Source organism: Dipteris shenzhenensis, chromosome 21 (assembly GCF_047967505.1).
Source record: "Dipteris shenzhenensis isolate YYH24624 ecotype China chromosome 21, Dip_SZ_1.0, whole genome shotgun sequence".
In the NCBI taxonomy this organism is placed as follows: Eukaryota; Viridiplantae; Streptophyta; class Polypodiopsida; order Gleicheniales; family Dipteridaceae; genus Dipteris; species Dipteris shenzhenensis.
The window spans coordinates 7641553-7654658 of record NC_141616.1 but is presented as its reverse complement, the minus strand read 5'-3'; the positions used below and the strand labels follow the sequence as shown (position 1 = coordinate 7654658).

Below are 13106 nucleotides of genomic sequence, written 5' to 3'. Positions count from 1 at the left end.
AAGCTTTGATAGCCAATTGATTGTCAAGTTTGCTAGCCTTTTTCCTGGTGGATTTACAAGAATTGATGGAAACCCATAGAGGGAGTCCCTGATACTTTTGAGGTGCTCTGATGAGGATGGATGGTGGCGGCTCTAGCGCGATAAGGATTAGGAGTTCAGGAATGGGGAATGAGGATGGAAACTGTCACACTTGGGATCAGGTGATGCGGGTTGCAAGAGGTGGGCGAAGTGTCTATGGAACAGGAAAAAAGTTGGTGAGGAAGAGATCAATTCTATTTAAGAGGGTGATGGAGCCACATCCACAGCCATAGTCACATTTTGCAGCAGCAGCAGCCACATACAAACTCTGTGGCATGGCACCATGTCCTCTGCCCAAGTAGCGCCCATGGTGGCTAAGGAGCAGAACCAGTCGTGTAAGGTACTAAAAGGAGCACTTCAGAGTAGCCATAACCATATCATTAAGTAATTGAAGGGAATAATCCCTTGAAGGTAATATGGGAGCACTCCCTTTAAGGTATCAAAGGAGAAATCCAGAGTTGCCACAGCCACACGCATGGCCTCAATCACATTTGCAGAAGCAATTACTCGTTGCAGCCATATCAGCAGCAGCAAGCACATCCCACATCACCTGGGCCACAGCCACATCTATTGCCAACACCTAGATTGCTACTAAAAATAACCTAGCTCACACAATACAATCAGGATTATATTGAACGGCGCCAAAACAGGCCCAAATTTCAATCTGAAATGCTTCTCCTGTATCAATGGCTTTTTTCTTGACGTTGTTCATGTGCAATTCTTGGCTCTTCATGATGTTTTTAATTGGTTTAACAAGTTGGTTCCCTATATAATCTCTTGAGTGTAAGATATTTTTCTCTTTTCTATCAGTTAAAAAATAAAATAGCATAAAATTCAGTTGTAAGTTTTTGTGACAATTGCCCTGTAGACATTATCTGAGACATTCAAATAGTGCAAAAAGTGAAAGAATTAGCTTTGAATATTGGAATTCTCTCAGACCTGATGACTTTACATGATGATCAGCTAACATTGTATATGATATTAAATTTCAAACATTTCGAAAAGTACTCAAAAACCACCACATGTAGGTGGACAGTCACTCAAGCCCTTGACACAAAATCATCCATATATCAAGGGAAGACAATGAGTGCTCTTCCTACTCATAATTGGACAAATTTCTTTATGAACTAAAAGGAGCAATGCAAATGCAGCAGACACACCTGAAGGCAAGAAATTAGTGCATACAATGTGAAAAGCCAACTTGAAGGCACTTGACAAATTTTGCAACCTGAACAGATGTGTATTGGTATTGTTGACCTGCAACATAGAAAATATTTTTATAAAGATTTGAGGAAAAAATCTTGTGCGATTCTTATTGCATTAAAGACTGATCACAGAATCCCAAAACCAATTCTACATGAAACAGACTAAGAGGAATATTCACAAATTTTTGAAAACACTTAAATTTACAAGGACATATGTTTCTGGCATGTTATCAAACCCACTTTGGGAGCCAGAATTCATAAACAGAAGCACCGAGACTTGATAATCCACAGATGCAGATGCACATAAGCTAAACCTTCTCTGTAAACATACACATAAATTGAACCTTTGTTGTGGGTTCAAGGACATATGTAGATAAATTGAAGGATTACAAGCTCATGTGAAATGATCTTGCAAAAGTCCTCGATAGAATAAGATACAATAAAGCCCCATACAGCATTCAACAAATCAATGTGAATCAAAGTTGTAACGAAAAACACACTCAACATGTTCAGTTCCATCCTTCTGAGCTTGTGCAATGCAATCAATCACACAGTGCAAAACACACACGCAGTTAAAGCATCAACTAAAATCAAATTCGCCATGATTATATGGGGTGAAGCATTGATTCCAACACACATTGTCAATGTCCAAACTATTGACCATCGCTGTGGCCCAATGCCAAGAGATGAAGATGGTACCTAGGCTGATCTCTTTGAAGGGCTGCAAAAGACGTTAAATAGTTATGTATGATGGGGCATTGACAAGCTCGATGTCCTTCCTCTGGAACTTCTGATGTATGAATTGATCTTAAAGCTCAATGTGCTTCATTGTAGCATGGAACATTGGATTCTTCACAATGGAAATTCAAATCTCGTTATTGTTTTCCAAAGGTGCCGCAGATGACTTTGGTCGGCTTTTATGTCCTTAAAATGACAGGTTGAAAGTACACCGATCTGTACTCTTACCTCTGAGGATGAAAGCACAATCTAGGTTGCTTCTTGTGGATCCACAAGAGATATCACCCATCTTGGAGTTGAAAACCTATAATCTGAGCACCTGCTCAGTCTAGTCCACTTAAGCCACTGACAGTCGTACCCAAATTGTACTAAATACCAAAAACCTGAGTGCCTTTTATGCATCTGAGAAGCTGCATGCACATTTCCAATTAATTATCCTTCAGTTGAGTGGATAGCTGGGTCAATACCCCAATGATCTAAATTCATGCCAGGTCATGTATTAAAGAAAGAGAGACCACCTATCAATACAACGTTGCATCAAGCAATGGAATGCATCCTTGATGGACAAATTGACATTCGTCTTAATGGAAGTAGCAACTGGCTTACACTCCTACATCCTTAAGATTGAAGAATCTCCCTGGTATAAGACTGATGAGAAATGAAAGTTCCATATGGATGTTATCACGCCTCAATAATACAAAGTTCCATGCGAGTAAAATCATCAACAAGATACAAATCGTATGCTGCCCCCTGTCACTCAAGAGACAGAGGTTAGCATCAAGGGATTCCTTTACAACCAGCTTCTGAAATTCTTTTCACTATGTTGGTAGCCCGGAACCACACAGCTGTTCCATATAAACACGGTTTGAGATCATCATCTAGAACCAGATTTAACATCCATTTGATAAGCATAAGGAACAATAACCTAATCAAGTTTTCCTCTCAGCTAGAGCAGAAGAAGTCTCGAGATACTCTTATCCTCAAATTTGTGCATCCACCAATTGGTCTTGTACTTATACAAAAAGCAATTGGACTTTCACTAATGCTAGGGACCGCTTGGTCCCAATGACTGTATGCTTCTCTAGCATAGCCACAAGACCAAGTTTAATTATAGAGTACATGGTCAAAATCCCACAAAATGCCCTCTTTTTAGTGTGGGTCCTTTGTGGTGTTCCCCCAAGACTCTCTCCTAAATCTCGATCAGTTAAGAATCGAAATGTCTTTGGGTTCTTGCCTTAAAGCTGTCTCGTTTTGTTTAAGAGCATCTAAATCTAACTCAAGGATGTCCATCAATCCACCAAGTTCCTCCAAAATCTGGATGGAACTCACTTTCCAAGAGGCTAGCAATGTAGCACATTAGGCCTTGTGCTACAAAACAATTCGACCTTGGATTTAAGCCATTTTAAAATTGGAACAACAAAACACACCAAGCATCCACTCACACAGTTGGTAAGGGGTAGGGTTTAGAGACAGTAAGAGACTTACAGAGGGATGTCAATCAACATCTACATCTAACTCAAGGATGCCAATCAAAGTCCTCCATAGTCCGTACATCACACTTGGAAAGTCAATTTCCAAGAGGCTAGCAATGTAGCATATTAGGCCTTGGGTTACAAAAAGATTCGATCTTGGATTAAAACCACGTTAAAATTGGAACAACAAAACAACGCCAAGCATTCACTAACACAGCAACCAGTAGGGGGAGGGTTTAGAAACAGTAAGAGACTTACACAAGACTCGCTATGAATAAGGCCCATTCCCTTAACCATTGAATGCACGAATGTCCCCCTTGAAAAACCAAAAAAAAGTTGCAAGCATGTTTTTGTAAAGACTTCAACGGCCTGGTGGATGTGAACTATCCCCCCAAGCAGAACGTTCCCTGCAGAACCCGTGGCTAAGACTCGTTCAAATTCCACTACACAATCTTGCCAAGAACCTGCACATCACGCACAATCCAGCTTCAGTACTTGTATGTGCATGACATTGCACTTGGACAGCTACACCTCGGATGCGGATGTGCACAGGACGACTGCCTGATCTCTACCCTACCACTCCTTGACCTCCTCCTTCCAACATTGGCAAAGTCCTGGATGTGTACCCAAAGAACCAAACATCATGCATGATGGGTGTTTCCTCCTGCAGACCATGGAGATAGACCACCCATTATGTTCCCAGGGATGTAGAAGCATCCTCCACAAAAGGAATGTTTTGATAGACAATAAAGCTCCTAAAAAATCCCTCTTCAATTGGGGTTCGGCAATAAATCTCTTTAGGTGTCATTTATTATCATCAAACAACGTCTTAACTCTCTGTTTCTCTTGCAGGTTTGCTGGACGAAGGTATTCCTATTGGGTGAAACTAATGAAGGTATACATGTTGATTGAAACTAACAAAGGCATTTGTATTGGTGAAACTACATGACCTGTTCTCTACATGGTGTTGTATGACTCGTGTTCATTTGAAAGCATCCGTAGATGCAGCATGTGCTTCTCTAATCCATAAATGCAGGGTGATCTTCTCTATTTTGATGCATTTTGGCCTACAATATAACTAAACACTATATTTTGACTGATATTTGAGCTATCCTATCATTTACTATTCCGGGCTATCGTAAAGTTTACCAATTTGCGTTGTAGTCGATTGACTATTGGATGCTTCTTCACAGTAAAGTAAGCAATCAAATCATAGGCAAAAGTATGTAACACAGATGAACATTTTGTGGAAAAGGGCAATGATCATCTATACTATTTGCAGTTTTGGCGACCAGCTATCCAGAGAGCCCAAACCGTGTCTTTGCATTGCAGGAAGATCCCACATATCTAAGCATTCCTGGTTTCCTCTATGTTGTAGGGGTCTGTTCATTACACTCTAGAAGGATCACCATATGCCTTAAAGTTGGAAGTTCTCAACTGTGCGCAATTGTACACATAGCCACTGTAGAATGCTTACTATAGTCGCCCAGTCATCCTGGCTGGAGTAGGCATGGTAACCCAAAGAAGAACCAAATGAAGAAGCCCATGAGTGCATTGCATTAGGTGCTGCTGCAAGTTTGATGTCTGCTTGGTTCAATTGTCTGCCGTCTATCTCATACCCAAATAGAGGCCCTTTCATACATTGAGGTTCACCACTTGAGTGGGCTCCTGATGCTTCTCAATGCATGTAACAAGAGCGCTAGAATTAGCAGCATGTTTCTGCTACAATGCTCTATAAACTTGGCCTCAGCCTCTGCATGATCTACCAATTAATTCTCTTGAAACCCCATCTAGGTTTTCCAACTTATTGTGGAGTCAACGGCTCTGTTGATCTTCAGATCGTAAACATCTATGTGCTGGCTTAAGAATCATTTCTACTCGAATCTTGTTTCGGATATATGGATGCAAGAGATATTAATCCAAAAGCCCCAATTGTCTTGATTCTTCGGGGAGATGGGCAAGATCACGTCTCTCATTGCAAGCTTGGGCAAGAAGGTGCCTTCTATCTAAGTATCGAATGCTTTCTTTCCAACCAACAAAGAGCATTGATCAAATAATCCACCGGTGTGATGACCACCCAGGATAGCCTTAAACTGCCATGAATATCCCATAAAAGCCGATACATCATCTCCTTTAGGTAAATGTTTAGATCTTTCCAACTAATTTTCAAATTGGTGTTTAAGCTATGGCTTTCCACTAGATCTATATTTTTATATTGATCTTGGACCCTCTTGTGAAGCAAAGTGAGGATGCACGTGTAGACGCGTTCAACATACTCTCTTAGCTCTTAGAACAGCCTTGGAATTATTTTGTTTTGCAACACGTGCACATATCAATTGGAGTAAATACGATGGCTTCTAGATTAGCGAGGACGACACCCTAGATTGCAGGGCTGATTTTGGTTTCACTTGGATTCGGAGAGCTGTCTCTATCAGATATTTGGGCTGCCAAGTCGGTGCGGGTATCTTTCCCTCTCAACAATTTACTCCTACGTTGGAGAGTGTCAAGAGAAAACCTCTTTTGGAGTTCATCTAGACTTGACCTCGCATCTAGAGTCGTAGTTGTTAACCAAGTATTGCTGGCCATAGCTTGGTTTAATTGTTCTTGTTGGTGCCACTCTAGGGATTGCATCTCTTAGCTCAAGAGGCCGATAAAGAATTTATTGTGGAGTGGGCTTGATGGTTCTGTGGATGGTAGAGCCAAAATAGCTTGGGAGACCGTGATTCTCTCCGCACATGAAGGGAGCCTCAATATTCGATCCAGATTTGTACTGTAGGCCCTTGCTTTGCAAGTTTGTGGTCAAGGGGTTTTGCTAGGACTGAAGCCTTGGAAAGATTTTTTTAATGCGTTGCATACTATCCTACTCTCCTTCTTGGGTGGCGATTGGATGGATAATATTCTTACCTCAACACATCTTAGGGTTCTTTCCTTCCCCCTTATGGCTTCCATCCTTCAAGTTTGATGTAGCTTTAAGATTAATCTTTAGAGAACCCCTCCCTCTTCTTTCGAAGAGATTGATACGCAGCCTATCATGCGGAATGATAGCATGCTTGGTGATCATGGCAGACCTCTTGGTAATTTTGGAACGTGTAGTGGTCCAAATGGGAGAGAGGGCCCACTTCCATTGTGGGCTCTTGGAAGAATTTCAAACCTTTTGGATGATCATAAGCTTCGGTTTATATGTCATCTCAAAGAAAGAAGAATCAAACACATTGATGCAATCCTACCCTTGGACTGGGTTCTGACAAATGGTAGGCCTCACCATCGCTTTATATGGCTTAAGGCTTCTATGAAGACAAGTATCCCACTCCAAGTCATAGGGCTTTGATGAGGTACAGATGGGGATGCCTTGGTTTTCAATGTTCACTCTAGGGTAGGTTATCCAACTCCAACGATGAGGATATCCTTCTGGACATTGTCCTTGAGCCTGTGAGAGTCTTGGGTCATGTGGAGCATGTGTCTCTTGACTTCAGATTAGGTACCTAGACCCAAGCCTAGATCACTCTCCCTAGGGTTCATGGATGATTTGGCTTTATGGAGGTCCCCCCATAAAGTATTTGCAATGGGACTCCTTGGAGTGGGAATGGGAGTGGGATGATGCAAGGAACCATAAGAAGAGCCTCCCTTTTCTTCGCTACACAGTTAGCAATGTGAGAGGGTTTCCGCTTAGTCTCAAGGGCTGGAAGCCCAACAGAACTCCTCTTTGGGAGAATTTTCAAATTTCTACACTCTTACAGTGATCTTTTTTAAGAAGACTCTGGAAGTTTCTCAGGAATAGAAAAATCACTATTTTCTTTTGGCTTTCTATTCATGGAGGGATTGCAATGAATATGTGGAGGTCGAAGTTTGGATCAGTTCTTATTTGCCCCCACTGTCCTTATCCTGAGGACTTCATTCAGCATTGCTTATGGGATTGCACACTGGCAAAGTTAATGTGGAAAGCGATTGCTAGACTTTTGAGTACCTTTGCGCCCTTACAAAGATACATGGTGGTGTGTAGCTTGTTTCTAGTTAGTGATGTTTGATTCTCGTTAGTTAATAACTGCATATTATGTTTAATTTTGGAAAAAAAAATTGGGTGGAGTAGGTTCTTAAAATTTAAATTGACAAAGCTAAACTTTGATCTTTTAGTGTTCAATTAATAGTTGATATTTATGGAAATTTTTTAAATAGTTATTAATAGTATTCTTTCACATGAAATATTTACTTTAGCAGTTTTCTAAAAAAGAAAATATTTGTGAGTCAATTGTGAGGTTCACTTATGGCATGACCTGTATCAACCCACACATGGATGTAAGATATATATTTGCAATGTGATTTTTATTTTGTTTCGACTTTCAAGTCTTACTTATGCCATCCACGTAGAGTTTAGTCCATCACCTGCTTTCCCTTGGCTTCCGACTAAAGGCACCTGTGTGACTCCTCCTTTTCCTTGTTGGACCAGAACATCCGAGCATGTGTTGTTGGAAGAGTGGAAGGTCCTGCTTACTCCACATGTGGCAGCATTCTTATCTTCGTATTCTCACTATACCCTCCTTTCCCTCTTTATTGCCTCAGCAAACAATTACACTTCACTGCATGCAAGTTATCATTTTGTTCCAACCTCAAAGGTTGCTCCACTGGAACGTTTCTAGCAGGAACAGTAAACTCAACAGTCAGCTTTGTTTGCAAGCTTTGGGCAAGTGCAAGACCAAGACGTTGCATCCAATGACAGATTGCAAGACCAAGGGCATGAACAAAAGAGTGTGACACTTTGCTTCAATGCTTTGTATCAAAATGCAGGAGGAATACTTGCCATTTCTGGAATTTTCCATCAATGATTTGGTACAAGCTGCAATGAAATGGATACTCTTTGAGGTGACTGACACTCAAATCCAGAATCCTTTTTGAATGCATTTACCATCTACAGGCATGGACAGAATTTTGAATGTTCAAGAATTTGTGTCGAAGTGCACAGTGCGTGTCCCTCAATTTGAAAGGGAGGACTAAATATTTCGAAGAGGCATCCACCATTGCACCAAGAAAAAAGGGATTTCCTAATGTCAAGGAACAACTTGGCGTATGGACAATTTGAAGATGCGCGTAAGCAACCTCACTGAATACTTTTGGACAAAAGCCCCTCACACCTAGAATTCGTTGATCACAACGATCTAGCCGGCCGACCAGGGCCGACACCTTAGTAGGCCTACCCAACTGCCATCAATCTTCTCTATCTCTCTCTCTCTCTCTCTCTCTCCTGCGATCAATCTGCCCCCGTCCTCTCTTCTCTCTAACTGAGTGTAAGCCTCGAAATGAAGTTTCGGTCTCAGCGGATTTTAAAACATCGGATCGTATACTGACCTCATTGTCAACATTGCCACTAGAGCACGAAAGTCTGTCCCGGGAGTAGGAGAAAGACAAAGAACGCCCCAAATGCGGCCAAAGACGTGGACTATAGCCTCGTCGAGTCCATCTGAGAAGACACAAGCGTTGAAACGATTACTAGCCTTAATCTTGGGAGAACAGAAAGCCGGAAAGCGATCGTGAAACAAAAAAATGGACCTGTAGGAACGCGTCCAACGGTTTTCTCTTTCCAATCGAGTAGATGCGAGCCGAAAGCGGGTCTTCGCAAGACGAGGAGAATTGGTAAGGTAGGAGAGCTCGGGAAGAGAAAGCGGTTGAGGAAGGCAAAATGGAGAGCAGATATTGAGATGCATGGTGGGAAGCATTTTGTGAAATGAAGATGAGAGGAGGGGTTTCTGTGGCGTGAGGTTTGTTATCTGTTGATCGGCCATGGCTCCAATGAAGAACAAGGGCAAAGCTTCAAAGGTCCATAGCCTTCGGAACTTGTGAACCTCAGCCCAGCCAAGGAGGCCGATAGCCCTCCGCTCGCCACGTGTCATCTCTCCTCTCGAGAACTATCACGCCTTGCTCCTTCCACGTGTCTAGCTCTCTTATGGGTTCTCACACCACCCTCACGCCCATGCAAAAAGACAGATTGAGAAAGAAAGACAAATACTTTGGCGGACTTCCGAACAATTTTTGGCCGTTCACGCCACCTGGAGGAGGATGTCCAAACAGTTTTTGGCCGTTCACACCACTTGGAGGAAATGTTTTATAAACCACCGAGCGGAAAAGAGGGGCCACTTTCTACTAGCTGGCCCTCGCAAAATGTGAAGACCTCCAAAGTTTGCCTTTTTTTGTATTCGTCCATGTGGTAGAACTCACCTTCTCGTCCAACTTAAAGGGTGTCTCAACGGGTGGTGTGAAACTCCCCTTAGCAAAATTGCATCAAATGGGGCCTCAAGTCGCTCCTAGTATAAGCAACAAGTGGGGATCCCACTAAGGCCCTGCCTTTTGGAATGTGATCATAAGTGTAAAGTAGCTTGATAAAAAGGAGGGGGTGTTGAGTGATGTTAGGAGTGGTATGGAGAGTGATTGGTAGAGTAGATTGCATCAATGGAGTGATGGCATGTGTACTAGGAAAAGATGATGTTGATCTTGTACTTGCCTATTTAAGAAAGCACCCTTAATGGAATGGTATCTCTATGTCTTTTACCTTCTATCTTGTCAAGTTCTTTCCTTTTGAGCCTCCCTTAGGACTTTTATCTAGGTAGATGAGTGATAGAGAGGAGAGAAAAGAGGTGAAAGAGGTGTGTGTGGTGGATGGACCATTAAATAAAAGGGGGAAGTGGGGACGTGGCTATTTTGGCAAGAGTGGTGTCGTACAAGAGACAAGGAGAGCTTCCATCTTTAGAGAGAAATACCCAACAAAAGAAAAAGCATTCAGGATCTCCACAAGAGGGCAAAAACTTGACCCTAACAGCATGTTAGGAGCACATTAGAAAGCCTTAAACAACCACTAAACCAAAACTTAAACTGGTCAAATTGACCAAATGAACTAAAAGAAGTGGGATGGACCTTTAAAAACTAGATTCCAAGCTTATAAAGGAGCTCTTGTACAACAAAGAGAAGAGAATTATGCGAAACAATTTTGGCAGCAAAAGGTGATACAAAATTGCAATTGCCTTGTATTTTTCATGGCTTTAATATTGAGCCTTGAGTCGAGAATGAGTAGGTAAAGTAGGGATGAGGTTCTCTTTTTATGAGTGCTGATGAGAGTAGCTCTTGTACAACAAAGAGAAGACACTTATGCAAAATAATTTTGGTAGTAGAAGTTGATACATGATTGTAATTGCCTTGTATTGCTCACAACTTTGATATTGAGGCCTTCAGTGAGGAATGAGTAGGTAAAGCAGGGATGAGATTCTCTATGTATGAGTGCTAATGAGTAGATTTGATGACGAGTGCATTATGTACTTCTGAAGTGAAAAGAGACATTGGAAATTTTGTTCTTGCTACTCTATCTCAAATCATTTTCACACTGTGTTGTTGAGGAATTGTACTGAAAGATTACATAGGCAATGCCTAATGATCTAGTAGTCTCTTCTTTGGACATAGGCATATAAAGAAATGGTTTGAAGTTATCTTGTCCACTTGGTATTATAATGTGTAAGTGCATTGTTTTAGAATTAGTACTAAATTTGTAAACAATGAAGTACACTTGATGTGAACGTCTAGGTCAAGCAAGTACACTTGATGTGAACGTCTAGGTCAAGCAAGATTAATCGCATTAGGCATTTAGTTGACTCATAAACAAAAGCATCGAATACAAAGCATCAAGTTGTTGAATGACATCATGGGGGTAGTTTACCTCTACTTATGAGTCCACACCCAACACACCTATTGTGTTTCTTTGTAATGGGCTTTCTTCCCTTCACGATCTACTCTAGGCCATCTCGATAGATAGAAAAGGTAGGACCCACACAATAGGGAGCTTGGAGGGGAGAAAACCCCATCAATATTTGGTGATTGCCTATGTCCAAACACTCGGTAGCGTGAAAGTGGCACGTCCATGGTGCTTTCAAAACAAGACTTTTGCATGCTTTTAGGTGTGGCATGATACTTTTGTAGAGTTATTTGCCAAAAGTGGCTAAAGCTAGCATATTAGTGATGGAATATCTAAGTCTAACAAAAGGTGGATAAAAGATCATAGTTATGTATTGATTGCTTGACAATCCATCACATAGTATTAGGAAGGAGAACCCACCGTAGAAAAATCTAATCGGTAGATCATACTAATGCAATTGATTCCCATCACAAAAGATCAAGAAGGAGGACCCACCACAAATGAGATCTATGTCCTAAAGTGCTAAGAGTGGAGAGTGCAAGAGTGAAGAAAAACATTGTATTGATATTGCAAGAGTTAAAAAAGTGTAAACACAGTTAGGGTTATGTTAATAGCCAAGAGGTAAAACCTCTACTTGGTGGGGATAAAAGTTTCCCTTGGGTGACCTGTTCACACTAACCCATTACTAACATCTTAGAAATCTCACTTGTTGTATAAGGTGATGTATTAATCACAAAATGGAAGTAAACCAAGAGCTTTGTGAAAAGCGTCAAACTTTTATGTTGATTATCAATGAGAATAGGAGTAGATGGAATTTTCTCCCCCCCAATCTTTAGCCAAATTTCTCATATTTTCTTCCCTATTTTTTCCTCTTCCTTCCCCATAATTTTCCTAATTTCACTTGATTTCCCTCCAATTATTTTTATTAACTTTTAAAAACTAACTTTTTAAATCCTTTTTCCTTTTTTCCAAATTCTCTTTAGGTCCCTTTTTTTACACCTTTAAATTCCACATCGAGCTGTTTAAGTCTGTGTTTAAGCCACTATTTTATTGTGACCCTGATAACAAGGGAGGGGTGTTGATGGCACCTATCTTCCCAATTAAAGTTAACCTGGTTCTTACCATGTTTTCTTGTTGGATGGTGGCAGGTATGCAAACTCTCCTCTTCAATAAAAGAGATGCTTATCAGGGCTTCACCAAGCTCCAATTTTATTTGCAAAAATGTTTTTTGCAAAAACACTATTGTCATTTCTTATCAAAGCTCTTATATACTTTTATGGAATTTCTTAGGTGCTTTACCTACATACTCAAACTCTTTCTTAATTCTATAATGTTCTCTTTCTATCCTTTACCCTGACTCTTTTGTCTTTTCACTATGCAAAAGGGGTTGTTGTCTTGTCTTCCACACACATGTCCTTTCCCCTGCAACTCTGGATGGTTGCACATAGTACACTTAAGTCATTAAGGCCTTTTTTTGCTTCTTGACTCCTTTCTCTAACTTGTGTCATGTTTTCCTTTCAAAAAAATTCATGGGATGTTTTGCTCCTATTAGAAGCTCTCAACAACCCTCTTCTGGCTCCTTCTCCCTCATCCCAAGCATCTTTGGATGGTTGCACTTATTACATTTAAGTCATCATGGCATTGCATTTTGACTCACTTCATTACTCACCGACCAATTTTTTCTTTCTTTTGGTTTTTCCTTCTTTCTAAGAAGTCTTCCACCCCAAACAATTCCCGGATTAGCCCACTCCATCCCTGTTAAGGCTATCATATAAACTTTTTTTCCCCTGGTTACTTATAAAACCAACAACTCCCATTGCACTAAAATTGCATGTCTTACTCAAGCACTTCTCTTACTCTTTTTCCACTGCTTATTTGACACTTCTAAAACATTATTAGTCCTTTTCGGGTAGATAGTAGATCATCACACTAGGTGATGACCTA

At 40.9% G+C, this 13106-nt stretch overlaps 1 protein-coding gene across 1 annotated transcript in view; it reads right to left on the bottom strand.

Annotated features, from left to right (window-relative positions):
- LOC147888441 (Sodium Bile acid symporter family) overlaps positions 1 to 9285 on the bottom strand; it is a 266247-nt gene extending 256962 nt beyond the window's left edge. The window contains exons 1-3 of the mRNA XM_087392161.1: positions 9035 to 9285; positions 8834 to 8945; positions 1239 to 1335 (exon numbers count right to left, since the gene is read on the bottom strand). Of these exons, the coding sequence (XP_087248287.1) occupies positions 1239 to 1335; positions 8834 to 8945; positions 9035 to 9267 (442 nt within the window). The 5' untranslated portion in view covers positions 9268 to 9285. The remainder of the gene's footprint in view (positions 1 to 1238; positions 1336 to 8833; positions 8946 to 9034) is intronic.
- Between the last annotated feature and the right edge of the window lie 3821 nt (positions 9286 to 13106).